Source organism: Sorghum bicolor, chromosome 5 (genome assembly GCF_000003195.3).
Source record: "Sorghum bicolor cultivar BTx623 chromosome 5, Sorghum_bicolor_NCBIv3, whole genome shotgun sequence".
NCBI classification, from domain to species: domain Eukaryota; kingdom Viridiplantae; phylum Streptophyta; class Magnoliopsida; order Poales; family Poaceae; genus Sorghum; species Sorghum bicolor.
The window spans coordinates 66997024-67014823 of NC_012874.2; the positions used below are offsets into that span (position 1 = coordinate 66997024).

Genomic DNA, 17800 nt, shown 5'->3' on the forward strand with positions numbered 1-17800 from the left:
ACCTTATGAAAATATATTTTATAATAAACTTAATAGTATTAATTTGATAATCTTAGCCTTTTTTTTAGAAATCTGATTAAAATTTTAAAATTTTGATTTAAGATAAGTCTAGAAGTTGAAGCTTTTAGGACATTACGGAGTATTTGATGTAATGGAAATGTTAAAAAGTTTTTGAAAACCAGGCCAAAGGCATCCAGATCGCGTGGGGCCCGGCCCGGCCCGGCCCGGCGAGTCCAACCACAGAGATAGTCGGCGCGTGTCTCCAATTAATACCCTTCCGCCGCTCGCCTTTTCCCTCGTCGCAAACGTAACCGCCTACGCCCCCCAAAAATCCTGAAACGAAATCGCGGAGAGAAACCCGAACCAACCGCAACCGCCTGTGTCGGAAATGGCGGTGGCGGTGGCGGTGGCCGTAGCCCGCGCCGACGATGCCGGGCCGCGGTGGCGCCGGAGGCACGCTGGACGGCGCGGTGGCCATGTCGGAGTTGCGGATCGTGGCGGCGCGGGGCCTGCTGCCGCTGCACACGCGGCGGGCGGGAGAGGCGACGGCCGCGGCATCCAGGGTCGCGCACCACGCGGTGGCCATCACGGGGCAGCGGCCCGCGGCGGAGCCGCACGTGGAGGAGGCGTTGTGGATCCTCTCGGCCGTGGAGGTCGGGGCGGCGGCGGCGATGGAAACGCAGGGCGCGGGGGCCACGGAGGAGGCGGCGGCGGAGGCGGCGCTGGTAACCGTCCTGCTGGTCGCGGCGGCCGTGGCGGTGGTGGTGATGCTGCGGCGGGACCCGGCGCTGGCCGAGGTGTCGCTGAGGACAACGCCGATCCAGCACGCTTTGGCGGAGGGGGCGACGCTTCAACCCGCAGCCGCAACGCCCCTTTGGAGCTACGCAAGGTACTTTTTGGTTTATCGATTATTGGATTGGATATGCTGCGTTTGTCATTGCTTCTGTTTGCTCGTTATAATCTGGATCACATGTCACTCTATTCGAGCTGATGATCTTGGGACTGTAGATTTTGTTGGTAACCATGGTTCATTCGGTTGTTACGTTGGTGGCCATTTGTCTATTCTGTTGTTAATGTCGTGGGTGGGAGGATTATTGCAGATTTTCTTGGTAACCATTGTTCATTCTGTTAGTTAAGTTGTGTGTTGGTAGGATTGTAGATCCTGTTGGTAATCATGCATTGTTCATGCTCTTGTTATGTTCGTAACCATTGTTTTTTCTGTTGTGATGTTGGTGGGACTGTAGATTTGTTCTTCATCCTGTTAGGTTGGTGACGATTATTCATTTTGTACTGTTAGGTCTATATTGATTGGCTGGATGGTAATCCAAACACTCAAGAAGAGTCATCTAGCAATATACAGATTGTGCATTCTGATTCAGACCAGGATGTCGAATTGCCCAACATCAATATGCTTGCAGTTGATCGTGCTCATCCAGAGCCACAGTTCCTTGAGTTCGACGAGCCAAATGTGTTTGAGAATCCTCACCCACAGCAAACTGCTGAAGTGAACAAAATGAACAATGATCTTCTGTTGATATTTGAGAGCCTTGCTCTTGTGAGGGCTACTATTCACAGATTGATGTGTAGAGTACCGCTTGCTAATGATCCACAGAGCCTGGGTAAGGAAATAGGAGGTGAAAACAAAAAGGCAAATCAGCTTCTAAAGGATGCTGCAGAAAAAGCTGAAGCAATTGAAGCTAAGGGTGGGATTCCAGTTCCCGTCCCTCCCCATTTCTATACTGGTGTGAAACCAGTGAGGGTGAGGCAATAGACGTAGTTGTTGTCGCATTAAGTCAGATCTTGGGACGTCCTTTGGAACTTTTGGCCAGGTTGAAGGATACTTTGAGTGTGTGTGACCTGTGTACACTGCCATCCTGCAGTTTGTGTGCTGGGCCTCTAGCAATGTTTTTCCAGTTCTCTAGCACAAATGTTTTGGGGGAAACTGTGGTGTAGATCTTGTCATCCCCTATCGTGATTGTGCAATGCTAGGGAATGCCATGAGTGTTGACATGCTTAACTGATGAATATTGTGAGATGCATTTGATGACACACCTTGGATTACTTGTCGCTGCCAGTTTGATTTGCCCTTGTTTGCAGGCTCTGGCTGTTTCTGATGCAGTTGACAGTATTGAATCAACTTGTTTCTCTTTTGATTCTGCTGCTGCCATAACTCTGCTATTGGCTTCATTTATTTGATCATATATCATCACCATAGTTCAAGGGTTAACTTATGAATATGATGATGAAGTACACGAGTCAAATATCACTTGGGAAAAGTTGTCACATTTCAAAGCAAATTACTGACATGCATCTTGAAAAGACCATTAGTTTAGGTTCTTTCCTTCAATGCACAGATAAAGCTGAGGACACTTTCAATTTAATATCTCTATCTTTACATAGTGCACTGTAACACATCATTTATTAGTATGGGGGGGTGTTTAGTTCCCCTCCTATTTCAAAAAATTTTGGGTTTCAGTTCATCATTTTGCAAAATAAAACTAAACACCATGCAAAATTTTTGATAAAAAGATGGTCATTCTCCATTTTGGATTTTGGCCTCAAGAGGCCAAAAAAACCCCAAAAGATCCTCCATTTTTTATTTTGGCCTCAAGAGGCCAGAAAACCCAAAAGAGCCTTATGAGACCCTCACGAGGCAATAAATTCTGCATTTTGGATGGAACTAAACGTGACTCTGAAAATTTTGGCATTTTACATTTTATCATTCCATAGTAGTTGGCATTTTGTATTTTGCATTTTTCTTTTGGAACTAAACAACCCCTATATCGCATTCAAATTAAATACTCTGGAACACAACCTGGACTGCTATTGCTTGTCACTAGTGCAAGACGTTAGGCTAGCTGCTTCAAAAGTTCAAATGTATCCTCTGTCCAGACATCCAACTCTTCAATTTGGTAAACTGGGAATAGTTCCTTCCTCGTCGACAGCAAGATCTAGGCAGGTGCACACATTTAAGTTTTCAGCCGCACACGCTGCTAGAAAGTAATATCTATTCTCTGGTCTCCCAGAGCTCGTTGATAACTTGATACGACCATACAGGTTGGAGCAATGGCTGGTTTGGGTATGATCATTTCTTATCTGTCAGTTCACTATTCCAGCCATAGTGCTTGTAAGAGAATTAAGACCAGAGCTGTTAAGAGACAAATCCTTGGAAAAAATAGATTCTTCATTTTTCATTGAGATGCTTAGCAATTCAAATTTCCAACAGTGAATGCATTTGCGGAGCCAGAAGATTTTAGGAGCCTGGACAATTTTCATTATACAAAAATATTTAGCTAGAAAATTACAGGGATCTTTGATATAAAGAAAATTTTCTTTTGAATGTTGGCTACGAGCTTATCCCGCCGCCCGGGGTGACCCGGCGGTGGCTCTGCCAGTGAGTGAATGTATTTGTGAAATCTCCACCTTCCGCGATCTATTCTCCTTCAAACAGTGTACTGATGTCTAGAGGAACACAATCTTGCCCTCTTTGGTGCCTACAGCCTAGAGATTTGCAGGCCCCGCAAGAAGCTATTGCTGTATGTATATCTTCAGCCCTACATCGAAAGTGAAAAAGGTATTATAACATATATGTATTACCTCCGTCTTCAAAACAATGCAATTATAGGCAAACTAAGTCAAGTTTGACCAAATTTATAGCAAATAATATTAATATTTAAATTTTCAAATAAATTTATTATAAAAACATATATTTTATAACTAATCTAATAGTATTTATTTTTTTATCATGAATGTTAGTAGTTTTTAATATGAATTTAGTCAAAGTCCAAATTGTTTGACTACTCGAAAAGCAAGAATCACATTTTTTTTGGCTGGAGGGAGTACAAGCGTGCAAAGTTATAGGGGTATTCTTCCTCTTTCTCTTCTTCCGCCTATGTCTAAAATTTATTAAAAAAAACTTTTACAAGGTGAGCAAAAAGGGTTTACCAAGGCAAGCAACCCATCCGCCTCAGACAAATCGTCACAGTAATCAATGATTTACCGAGGTGGTTCAGTTGCCCACCTCAGTTAATGAAACTAAAAAAAGAAAAAAGCCCACACCTAGATTGGGCCTAGATCTGGGCCTCTCGCTGCCGCCCTTGCATGCCGCCGCCGCATGAGCCCTTCTCATTGGATCGGGCGCCGCATGAGCCCTCCTCATCAGATCGGGCTCTTCCTCACACAAATTTGGTGTTCTCCACACAGATCCACCGATGTTGGAGGTGCTCCACCTCCCTATGCTCCCGCAGCTCCTCATCGCACCATCACCGGATCTGGACTCCCCGCATGCACCACCGCTAGATCTGCACCACTAGGGAGGGAGAAGAGGGAGCCGCTGTTGGATCCATCACCGGGGAGGGGAGGGGTGGCCACCACACTGGAGGAGGAAGAGGAGGCGGTCGCGTGGCTGCTGGAGGAGGTTGAAGTGCTCAAGCCCATTCGCACCGCATCCATGCCATGAAGGAAGGGGATGAGGAAGCCGGGGCACCCCGTGCCGCCACCAGGAGGAGCCAAGCTGGCTGACGCCATGCTAGGAGGAGAAGGGAGGAGGGTTGCGCCACCACTGTGCCTCCCCGTGTTGCTCTGTGAGGAAGGAGGGGGCGCACCAGAGGGGAGCAGGGGCACACTAGAGGGGAGGGGTGCCGAGATAGGAGGGACTTGGAGCGGCGGGATAGGGAGGGAGTGAGGAACAAGCGTCGCGAATGGGAGGGGCTGAGGGTGCCGCCTGGGTGAGGGTTTCTGAGTGTGGATGATAGTGACCTAGGGGTTAGAGTGTTGTTTATATAGTCAGAGATGGTAGTGGGTTTGGGTAGGTTAGCAAGTTGGGCCAACTTAATGGAGGCGGTTGCCCTAATTAACCGAGACAGACATGTAAATAAAATGCCTATCTCGATAAATAGGTTTTGTGATCCGGTTATTCGTGACCGCCTTGATTAATATATAAAAGTAACAATCTTAGTTAATCTTAGGCATTAACTGAGACGGTTGGAATGCCTACCTGCCTTTAAGGCCTATTTCAAAACGCCTCACAAAATATTTTATATATTAGTGTTTATAATAGGGGTTTAGGGGGGCTCCTTTTGTGTTTCTGGTGGTAGGAGGGGGCCAGAGCCATCCTGACCCCCCCTAAATCCACCCCTGCCACCATGTCGGGAACTGCACTGATGAGCATCGCTAGCTACCCTGAGGCGCTGCCATGCCATCACACGGCTTCGCTGCGGGGCATGCAGCCTGGAAGTGGTGGACCGGGATCCACCGTCAATGGGAGGCCAGTGCTAGGATCATCCATACAATGCGGGTGGCCACCGCACGAGGTTACAACGCCGAGAAGGGCCACGCAATAGGCAAGGCCGCCGCAAGGGCTACCGCATGCGAGGGTGGGCGCGGTTGTGGGTTGTGTCAGATGTTTCCATGCCCGTCAAGAGGAGAGAGATGAAGAAGAAATAAGTAGCGGGATTTGTTGGGCTAGTAGGTGAGGTAGTGGTGGGGTAGCGGGATTTGTTGGCCTAACAGGTGTACGTAGTGGTGGGGGAATTTGATGGGCCAATAAAAGTAGGTAGTCAACTAGATAGACTAGTGGAGTGAGTTTTTTGCCTCTAAAAAAATCTAAATATATGATAGGTAGTGGATTTAGGTAGTCTACTGGAGATGCTCTAATAAGCTAAGAGCTGACAAGTTGGCCATGGTGCTATGCCAATGAGGTATATGTCACTTGCCGTGGTTGCGACACCTTGCAAGCGGGAGAGATAGGTGTTGGTGGCACCTAGAGGAGAGAGAGAGAGAGAGAGAGAGAGAGAGAGAGAGAGAGAGAAGAGTTAGGAGAGGAAAGAAGGATTTTGTACCTACTAACATATAGGGTCTCACATACAAAAGAGATGTGACTTTCTCAATCTAATAAAGGGCCCAGTCCTTTATACCCTAGAATTCAATTATCTCAATGCCCTTTAACTAGATATAGGGGATATGAAGTTTTCTCGATCTAGTAAAGTTACTCTGACAAATATAAACACTTTATAGATACACACAGAGAATAAATAACTCCTTGTAATTTATCATAAAACATACACTACTTGTAATATGATATATGATATTTTCATACTTAACTTGGATGCACACTATCATCTCAAACTAACGTTGTCCTCGTCAGTAATAAGGAGCTCTGATATACTTGTACTCCTGTTCTATTCCAGAGGTTCCAAGTTAGATGGGGTATGCTGTTTTTGTTTGATATTTCTAAACTAGTTTCCAAATTAGTAAATGAGCGCTGAAGCAAGATTACAATAAAACTCGGTTTTCTAAATACAAATGGACTGGAGGGCTGGTGTTCTTTTTTAGGGAAAACCACACTCTTTATTCGTGGAGTTGGTCATAAGAGTTACAAATGACCGAAGGCGGATCTAACAGCTTTATATCAATAGAAATCAAGCTCCTAGCTAGAGTATAAGTGTCAACGTTGAAATTTCTATTTTCATGAACGAAATCAACATAAACAAATCACGAGCCCCCTGATCTCCTTCACAGCATGGCCATAAGGACTCATAGAAGGACTGGTGCTAACAGTAGTGAAAAACAACAGAGCAAGAATCCAATTCAAGAATAGAAAATCATAAAGAAAAGTGTACAGCCCATCTCAAGAGCAGTAATAATATGACAGGTGGCTAATTAAGCAAATCATCAGCGACGACGCAGCGCCGCCAACTTAGCCATGGCCTCTTTCTCCTCCTCCTCCCTGCCGTAGAAGGCGGCGGTACTCACGGCGTGCAACAGTTCGCACATCTCGTCGTAATCATCGTCGATCTCGACGAATCCCTTGGTCTCCAGCTCGCGGCGAATGGCGTTCTGGTACTCGGCAAAGCTCGCCCGGGACTGCTCGTGCGACTGGAATATCGCGGCGAGCTTCGGGTCACGAAGAAGCTCCTCGTTCAGTGGCAGGGGCTTGATCTCGTCGGCCAGGATGGAGTCGATCCACGCCTGAGACATAATCACCTTCGTCGTCGGCTGCCTCGGGGCCGGGGCTGGAGCCTGCTGCTCCTGCGCCGCCGCGATCTCCGGCGGCCCCGGCGTGCCGGCGTCAACTGCGACATCGTTGTCTCCATCGGAGAGACGACCATCATCCAGCGCCGCGTCTGCCGCCTTCCTCTTCGAATTGAGGCACTCCATCCCAGCCATCGAATTGAAGAATCCAACAACCGGCCGGCGTGATGCCCTGATCTGCTGTGATCCTATTCCTGACCGCCGGCGGTGTCAGGTATTCTTGGTGGTGGTGGATCGAGACGGGGAGGCGGCGTGTCATCTCCCCGTCATATAAAGGGGAACGCGATCGAGCGAGGAGGCCCGCCGATCGGAGTCGAACTCCGACTCCGGCTCCGGCTCCGGCTCCGGCGCCGGCATGGTCGATGCTGGGCTGGAGGTCTGAGCATGGATGAGGCCCACGTTGGCCTGGTAACTGTGGTGATTTCCGGACTCCAAATCTTAACGGGCAGGCCCAAAAAGATTAGACTAAATTTTGGAATGTCTATTCTGAACTTTTTTACAATATTCGTTTAAAAACCTAAATACTTAGGTCCAGTGTCTAAATAAAAATATTGCATAATAAATATACTAAAATCAGAGAACTGGAATGGGGAGATTTTGATTCAGTGTTCAAACCTTGAGATATCTCGGTCCAACGTTGGAATGGGGAGATTTAGATTGCATGCCGTAACAATACGTTGGACCGTTCCTCCTGAAAAACAGCACCTAGCTAGACGACGTGTCTAGTATTAGAAATTTTTTAGACGACTTGGCTGCTATTTAATAAAAAAGAAAGAAAGAAAACCTAGCTACACGGCCAAAGCCGGAGCATCAAGATTCAAGATTCGTTTGTGCTAATAAGGACTTGTTTAGTTGACCCAAAAAACTAAAAACTTTTTAAGATTTCCCGTCACATCGAATCTTGTGGTACATTGCATAGAACATTAAATATAGATGAAAACAAAAACTAATTGCACAGTTTATCTGTAAATCGTGAGACGAATCTTTTAAACCTAGTTACTCCATAATTAGATAATATTTGTCAAATAAAAACAAAAATGCTACAGTGTTAGAATCCCAAAAGTTTTTTGGATCTACCTTGTTTAGCTCGTGAAAATTTTTAGGTTTTGTTATAGTACCACTTTCGGCTTTATTTGACAATTATTATTTAATTATAAACTAACTAGACTCTCGTCTCGCGAATTATAGGTAAACTTGCAATTAGTTATCTTTTTTATCTATATTTAATGCTTTATATATGTGCCGCAAGATTTAATGTAACGGGGAATTTTGAAAAATTTTGGGAACTAAACATTTCTGCTGCTACACGGCCAAAACATTTCACTGCTAGGCCTAGGCCGATTTGGGCCATGTGGTGTAGCGATGTCACACTCCCTGAGGCCCAGCCGGTGGTGGTAAAAAACTTTCAAGATTTCTTATCATTAAATTAAATCTTTGGACGTATATGTATTACAATTACATAATAATTACTAAATATAAATATAAATTAAAGTGTTACCCGAAACGCGCTAGCTTCCACCAGTGAGGCCATGTTTAGTTTCTAAAGGAAAAAGTTCACAACACTGTAACACTTTCATTTGTTTGTAATAATTATTGTTCAACTATGGACTAACTAGGCTCAAAAGATTTATCTCGTCAATTCCGATCAAACCATACAATTAGTTTTTATTTTTGTCTATATTTAATATTACATGCATGCGTCTAAAGATTCGATATGACGGAAAATCTTAAAAAAATAGTTTTAAGGTGAAAGTAAACAAGGCCTCAGATCTGAAATCGGAGTTGTTGATGGTCTTTTAGTAGAGTCTTTTTTTTTTTTGAAATTGATGTCAAATAAATGGATTTGTTTTGACTAGTAAGATATAGGATGATTTGTCGTACGTGGAATTGATGCTCTAATGTTTCTACACTGCTCAATAATTTATGGCAGCTGTTATTGCATATCAGATATGAGAAATTAATTCTTTGTATCTGTTCTTTCATGGTGCTTAGATGTATACTTTTTTGTAGCTATCCCATGGAACATTTCTTTTTTTTGGAATTGATGTCAACTACATGGATTTGTTTTGACTAGTAAGATATTGCATGGTTTGTCTTACGTGGAATTGATGCTCTAATGTTCTACACTACTCAATAGTTTATGGCAGTTGTTATTGCATATCAGATACCAGTAATTAATTCTTTGTATATCTGTTTTTTCATGCTGCTTAGATGTAAACTATTTTGTAGCTATCCGATGGAACCAGCTGGGCGTGGTGCTCCACAAAGAATGTTGTCACAAGAACAACACCAGTACGACTGGGTCTCTGTTCCAGGAAACGTTAATCACATTCTCCGCAGTCCAGATGCCAAGGCAAAAATGAGGGTTTGTCATACCTGAAAATGTACGCTGCGGTCACTCTTGATTTTCAATTATAACATAACAGTAATGAAATTGTATTGTGGTTGTAACTGTTGCTTCAGGAGCTGAAGCGATATGTTCTGGAGGATAAGTTCAAATCAAGGAATGAACAAGTTAACCAGATGAGTGACAGATTGATTACCCAGTACAATCAAATTGCCGAAAAGCGTTGTGAGGCTATAAGGACAAGGGCTGATTGTAACCACAATCCGGCTCATCTCGCCAAGCAGCTTTAGGACTGCAGAAATAAAGTCAATGAGTGCAAGCAGATACAGAGGGAGATTACTAATGCTGGTGGCCGTGCAGTGCCGATTCCTCACCATTTTCGAAAGGATCTATAGGTACTATTTTGCAGTCTAATGTTCTTTGAACTAAAATTTCATTAATCTTTCTGTCTTAGTGACTGCATATCTTATTTATACATTGTTTCTAGAATCTATAGTCCGGTGGTATTGTCTAATTATGTTTTAGGATGTCAATTGTGGTTTATTATCTGAAAATTGAAACATTCATGATGTGTTGCAGTTTTTTGTTGCTCCATGTGAGCACCAAGTTGTAGTTGCTATTGCATTGCCTAATACTAACACACTGAGAAAATATGTACAATGCAATTTTGACTCAACTCATCTAAAGCATGAAGTCAACAATGTAATCTAATAATTTTTGTGCCTAGACTATTCATTTCAGCTGCTGCTTACACATTGATTTGGCTGTCTGACAAGCAGGTTTTCTCAGTTCTGTCAAGCCGTCATGCTTCAGGAAGTTTGGACTACATGAAGGGGCCTTTTATGGATTCAGGAAGTTTCAGCTATATGTTGATGAACCTAACTCTAGGTGTGACCCATTTTTGGGGTTGAAACACCGTTGAACAAGTCATGGGAGTTGTTTCCCTTGCTTTAGGGCGAAGTTTGGGCTATGTTTTGGCGACCTAAACTCTTTGAGGGGAACCCTGATATTGTTGCAACATTTTCCTTTTTTTCTTTTGGGTGAAGTTTAGGCTATGTTTTGATGATCTAAACTCTAGGCAGGACCCCTTTTCTGTGGGAATAATTTGTTTTGCTTTTGCTGTACTGTCATACTGTGTATACATGTTCGTTTCAGCTTTAGGCAATGTACACATTTTCTACTGCTCTAGGCGATATGCACACTTTGATGTTTACTACGTCTACCAAAGGTTTGTCTTATGTGGAATTGATGCTCTAATGTTCTACACTGTTCAATAGTTCATGGCAGCTATTATTGCATATCAGATACCAGGAATTAATTTTTTGTATATCTGTTTTTTCATGCTGCTTAGATGTAAACTATTTTGTAGCTATCCGATGGAACCAGCTGGGCGTGGTGCTCCACAAAGAATGTTGTCACAAGAACAACACCAGTACTACTGGGTCTCTGTTCCAGGAAACGTTAATCACATTCTCCGCAGTCCAGATGCCAAGGCAAAAATGAGGGTTTGTCATACCTGAAAATGTACGCTGCGATCACTTTTGATTTTCAATTATAGCATAACAACAATGAAATTGTATTGTGGTTGTAACTGTTGCTTTCAATTCAGGAGCTGAAGCGATATGTTCTGGAGGATAAGTTCAAGTCAAGGAATGAACAGGTTAACCAGATGAGTGACAGATTGATTACCCAGTACAATCAAATTGCCGAAAAGCGTTGTGAGGCTATAAGGACAAGGGCTGATTGTAACCACAATCCGGCTCATCTCGCCAAGCAGCTTTAGGACTGCAGAAATAAAGTCAATGAGTGCAAGCAGATACAGAGGGAGATTACTAATGCTGGTGGCCGTGCAGTGCTGATTCCTCACCATTTCTGAAAGGATCCATAGGTACTATTTTGCAGTCTAATGTTCTTTTAACTAAAATTTCATTAATTTTTCTGTGTTAATGACTGCATATCTCATTTATACATTGTTTCTATAATCTATAGTCTGGTGGTATTGTCTAATTATGTTTTAGGATGTCAATTGTGGTTTATTATCTGAAAATTGAAACATTCATGATGTGTTGCAGTTTTTTGTTGCTCCATGTGAGCACCAAGTTGTAGTTGCTATTGCATTGCCTAATACTAACACACTGAGAAAATATGTACAATGCAATTTTGACTCAACTCATCTAAAGCATGAAGTCAACAATGTAATCTAATAATTTCTTGTGTTCTGCCCCCCGTGTCCTGATGGCATCTACCACATTAGGAAAGCAAGTCATGCATATATAATAGAGAAATCCAGTTCAGAAGTTCTCAACTGGTTGATGATATCAAGCAAGAAGAAATCAGTCAACTGGTTGATTATATCAAGCAAGAAGCGATGTGTTGGATCATGCTAGGGGCCAAGCCAAAAAAACACATTCTTAAGTATGTGGAATAAACATAATCTGCAGTTCTCATTAGTATTTCTTATTAGGTGCAATGATGACCACCACAAAGTAGATAAGCTCCATCTCAAACCATGCAAAGAGCTCTAGTCCACCAAGAAATTCGTAGCCATCAGGACCAGAGATTCATGAATCAAGAACAATCCAAAAGGGAGTTTTCTCATTAGCACATCCTTGACATTATATTTCTCAGTAGCAAAACACATGTGCAAGTCCCTAGGCTCATCCTGAGCTGCTCCAGTTTTAGGGGAAAGAACATGAGATTATTTTAGGAATGTGAACTATGAAGAATTACGCAAGAAAGGACTAACTAATGCATTGCATGGCTGCATCCATTATCTTCAAAATGGTTTAGCTATATAGGCAAGCTTAACCAGCTTGTGCATTGTTTGATGCACCATTGAAGCAAGTGCAGACTAGCGACTGGATGTCCATCTGAGAAAAGGAGGTCCTTGGGGACAATATTCCAACCTAAGACGGACGCCAGTGAACATAGCATATTTTGAGAACGACACTCTCAATAGCAACATGCACATATACAAAACCACAATGGAAAAGGTGCAAGAGAACAAATTTTCAGGTTCTATAATAGCACTATATTTATCAAATGGTTCTATAATTGGAATATGTTAACCTAATGAAATTTCACTAGTCAAAATGTGTTCCTACTTATACAATAACAGCCTTACAAACACTAGACTCTGAATGATGAATACATATGCAGAGATAACTTTGTCGTTATGGTGAATACCTACTTGATCTTGATTTCAGAGATCAGGACCAGCACCAAAAATGTAGGGCAGAAGTTGGCATCCAAAAATGTATGATGTCTACATAACAGTTATATCAATTTGTGATTGGTAAGTTGACAATCACAAATAATTGCAAATAATTTGCTGTCTGAATGATCAGTAATACATTACAGAAATAATATTTTGTGTCCACACCTCTATATTTGAGAAACTGTTAAGAACGGTATGGTCAATTAAGATAACTGGCAGATCTTTTACCCATACTGTTAACACTCTCTGAATAAAGGTACCAATGCAGAGCTCCTTGTAAAAAACTTAAATTTGACACGTGTAGAAATAGCAAATCCAACACTTTTAACATGAAGGGGTGAGGATGCCTTTTACAACAACTTAACCAATTCATGATTCTAAATTTCTAACTGTTCAAGGTTATCTACAAAGAACATGAAAACAGGGCCCGACTTTGGGCATGTGAGATAAGGTCCCCTGCCATTTCAATGAAGGGGCCCAAAATGTCTGTTAGACATCCCAATTTGCAGGGTGATATGAGGCCACCCATCCCAATTAAAAGTTTGATGCCACAATAATAGGTGCCACCACATATATAATAGGAAAGATCAAGATAATCAGTTTGAAGCAAGGTTAATACATCCATTCTTATATTATGCAGTACACCTTGCTTCACGCTAACATTCAACAGACTAAGCAATAAGATTATTAGCAAAAAAAAACTCAATCCTTTTGAGGTGAATACTAATACTAATATAAAAGGACCAAAATAGCAAGTGACATGTATCATTCATCTGCAAGGAAGATACGCAGTACCATTGTTCTAAATTTCCCCTAGAGCAGCTTTTGCTACTCCGTTTTGCATATTGTAAGATCAGCAGCAGCCCAGCAGGGAGGGAGTCCATGCACTGTGCACATACAAATGATGACACTATAACATCACAGACCAGGAAAAAAAAGGATCATCTTGATCACCGATTCAGTTTAAGAAAGAGCACCAGAATATTCAACTGTGCACCTCAACAACTTTAATTCTAAGAAAGATAAATTAGGCATACTTCTGTGCAAAATTAACATCAGCGAACAAAATGCACAATTTATCCAACTATCCAAAGGTCACCTATTCGAGCATTAGCACCTTGGTAATCAAATAAACATTGGGACATGAAAGTCCTTACAGATATTATAACAGCAGAACAGTACTAGTTTATACAAGATAAAAACCATCACCGGATATATAAGATAAATTCCTTAATTGGAGACATTAAGATATAATATCATCTGTAGAGATCCATAATACTAGAGTGCCATCATTACTGGTAGAAGAGAAGAGACACATCATCATTCATATCATCCTCGAGGTCATCAAAATCCGACTGGTAACCAAAAACAAGCTCTTGTAGATCAGATTCATCAAACATGGTGGACCATGCTTTGTGGATCATTTCCTCTTTCTTCACCCTTTGGGTGATGTAGTCGTCGTCGACCTTGAAAAATCCGGTGGCCTCGTACTCACGGCGGACCTCGTCGTGGAACCTGGCGAAGCTCTCCTCTGCCTCATTGTGCTCGGCGGCCTCACGGTCCAGATCCTCCCTGGTCGTGGAGCTGTCGGCGATCATACCCTTGTAAGCGAACGTGGATTCGAAGGGTATCCTAACATGGGCCACGATGAACTCGATCTCCCTTTTCGGAAGACGCTTGTACGCGACGACGAAGTCTGTGGCCCTCATCTCTTCCTCGGCGACGGCCTCCGCCGTTCTCATCATCTCTTCCTCCGCCGCGACGGCCTCTGGCTTTTATCTCTTCCTCCGCCGCGGCAGCCTCCGTGGCTTTCATCACTTCCAGATCCTTGGCGCTCCACCTCTCCATCGGACCCTCCTACAGATTTGGGAATTGGGATATTTGACCTCGAACTCGAACCCTAGCTTTGGATTGGGGGAGAGGCGGCGGTCCAACACTGTCGGTATATAGGAGGAGGATGGTCATACTCCGAGTCGGCTTCTGTCGCCTCTGTTCGGCTCCGAATCGAACGCCGTTTCGTTGTTGTAATAATTTATTTATTTTTTGTTTTTATTATTTTTTTATATATATGCATATAATATCTATCTATATCTTTTTCATTGGGATATATAAAATCTTACAGCCAGCAACAACCCCTAGCTAGTCGTGGCTTGGATGCCATTGGCTTAGGCGGTCATGGCCCTATAGAAAAGCCCGGTCGAGACGGGCAGTTCGACAACTTCGATCGGCCTTGCAAAGGAGGGGGCAACAAGCCATAGGTGGCCGCCACCAGTGGCAACTAAGGGGGCTGAGGAACCCAATCCTGGGAGTCGACAGCTAATTAAGGGGTTTGAGGGACTCTGGAACAAGGATGAGGGCGCTAGGGTTTGTGGGGAGGAGGTGCGGCGAGAGAAAGCGCATCGCGGGGAAAACGAAACATCGGGGCCAAAAGCATGCGTACAGGCGCTGGGTGAGGAAAGAGTCGGGATTGATGGTTTCATTAATGAGTGGAAATTGCGAGTAATTTTCTCCAACTCCATGTGGTGGTACAAAACTCCAAATATTGGAGTACCTCAACTCCACCTTTTTCATGGAGTGGAGTCCGTAAAGCTGGAGGTGTTTGGCAACATATAGAGCTGGAGCGAAACAGTCCTAAACACCCTCTTAAACCTTCCGTTAATTTGATGGGCTAATGGTGTTAAGCTGCATGTGAAATCCATAAATACATGTTCAGAAGTACAGAAACATTAAGTACATGAGATGCAATCCAGAAAATGGATCCCCCCCCTCATCTGTCAACTATGCATCGAAGACTCGAACAGATATTATTTTCTTTTGTTCACCTAATAATCCTGCTGGTGGAGCTGCATTTCAGGACCAGCTAACCAAATTAGTCAAATTTGCAAAGGACAATAGGTCTGTCATAGTCTACGATTCAGCTAATGCAATGCATGTACATATCAGATGACAGCCCAACGTCTATCTTTGAAATTCCTGGAGCAAAGGAGGTAGGCAATATGTTCCAACCTATAGACTCCGCCCTTCCTGATATGTAGGTACTCCAAGTCGATTGCCTGATTCGGGTTACAACCTATAGACTCTGCCCTTCCTTTTCGGAATCGATCGGGGTAGGCTCGAGCAGCCGAGCTGCAGTCCTTGTTGATCAGGGATTGGACACAGGACTGGTAGGTAATACACGTTTGATAAACTCTGTTACAACAAAAACCTAAATAACCACAAATTTGTAATTGTTCATCAACTTGTCATTTCGGGTTGATATAGTCATCAAAATGTTCAAATTTTGACCCTAGTAAATCGATTGTGCTTTTCTAAATGATACAGGTACATTATTTTTTCAGAAAAAGGTTCCAAAATATGGTAACCTATTAAATATTCATATAGACAATTATTTGGGCAAGTTCTTGAAAACGATGTTTAGAGATATGCCTCTGTTTTTCCAAAGACAGATATATCGTGACCTGTTTCTGAAAGTTGTGTTTATGAGATGGCCTAGCTCTAGAAATTAGTTTTTGGTGTTTTGAGTCGCCTCTAGAAATTCTTTGAATTTTAAAAGGTTGATGAAGACAATAATAGCCCTATATCATAACTTTGATAACTTATTAAATAATTATAAAGACAATTATTTGGTATAGTACACAGAAACGATGTTTCAGAGATGCCTCTGTTTTTTTTTGCCATGAACCATTTCTAAAACTCATTTCTGAGATGGTCCACTTTTATAAGTCCATTATAAGAGATGGGTGGTATTTCGAGCCACCTCTAAATGGTTGATGTGGCAGGAAACAATGGCTCTCGTAGAAATCAAATTTCTAGAGGTGGCTCGCACGGTCATGGTGTGACCCACACCCACCACTAGCATATTAGTATAAAAAAAGTAATAACTTATCCAAATCAAGTTGTTAATCAAAGTTGTATAGATCGAAGAGATCTATAATATTTTAGTTGATAATGTTTTCATTTGAAACCATTACTGCTATGGGGTACGAACACCTTGTTGTGCGGGCCTATAGGCTACAGCAAAGCAGGCACATGTGGCGAACATCATGAAACAATCAATTGCCCAATTACAACAGAAATCCGAGGCTCGTCATCTAACAATATAGACCACCACCACAGAGTAGTAGCAATAGTTCATGCCAAAGGTCAATCAACTAGCTATGATGTTAATGATCGTGTCATATTTCTTCTTGCTTGGATCTCTGACTTTGAGCTCTAACATTTGTTTTGAACAGGTAGGAGGTTGTCCATGATCCTCTTTATCTGTATATTAAAGGGTTCATTCATATCATAGATGATAGAAGGAACAAAAGTGGCATCAAATTTATCGTTCTCCGTACTACATGGAAAAAAGTTAAGTTCGACTTAAGTGAAAGCTAGTTGAACATCTATTTGAATCCAGAGGTAGAGTTCAACATATACACCCTCCGCTCTAGTTTATTACTTGCTCTAGCTTTTCCCTAAGGTAATCTTTCCTGCCATTGATATACTTCTTAGAAAAACTACCAAAAATCTTGAAGATCAAGTTTGTTTCAATGAATTATTCATGACATGTGTCTTGATAGTGGATTTTGTTGCCAAAGTTTATTTAGAACTTTTTCAAAGTTAGACAAGCTTGACTTTTGGCAATGCAAAAGTTAACTTTAATCAAGATCAAAGGGATCGTGTGGTAATTAATGGCCAAGAAGAGTAATGAGCATTCTAATTTTCTATATTCTATGTGTGTGTATGCATCTGACAAACTAGGACCTCAAATAGTCATGGTTTTGTAGCATTTTTACTTTCGTTGCTTGATATCTTCTAACATAACTACTGCGTATACTTCAACCATGAGTACCATGCTACAACAAATTTCATTGATAAAGTCTTTAATTTGATAGACATGAGCAAGTCATAACTCTACATACTCATCATGTTTATAAAATGGAACATATATGATGTGGCTAAGGCTTTGCCATGTATAAAGGTCAAGTTATCATGTATATCATTCCTCAGGTATCTAGATAACTCCTGAAGAAAAGGGCACTTTTTAGCATGTAGTGGAAAGCATCTTGCCAACACAGACCATATAATCCAGTGAAACTAAGAACTAAGTGTTAAAATTGACTAGGCGCCATGTCATCTCAAGCACATCTATTGTTTGGCAAAATCCAAGATCTAACACAGATATACATGAGCTCTCATTTGTATAAATAGGCCCCAAACCA

At 42.2% G+C, this 17800-nt stretch overlaps 1 protein-coding gene across 1 annotated transcript; it reads left to right on the forward strand.

The window, feature by feature from the left end:
• On the forward strand, nt 314-2137 carry LOC8074404. Its single transcript, XM_002449800.2, has 2 exons — nt 314-889; nt 1298-2137. Exons 1-2 carry the CDS (start codon nt 429-431, stop codon nt 1506-1508), a joined length of 672 nt encoding a protein of 223 aa, XP_002449845.2. The 5' UTR covers nt 314-428; the 3' UTR covers nt 1509-2137.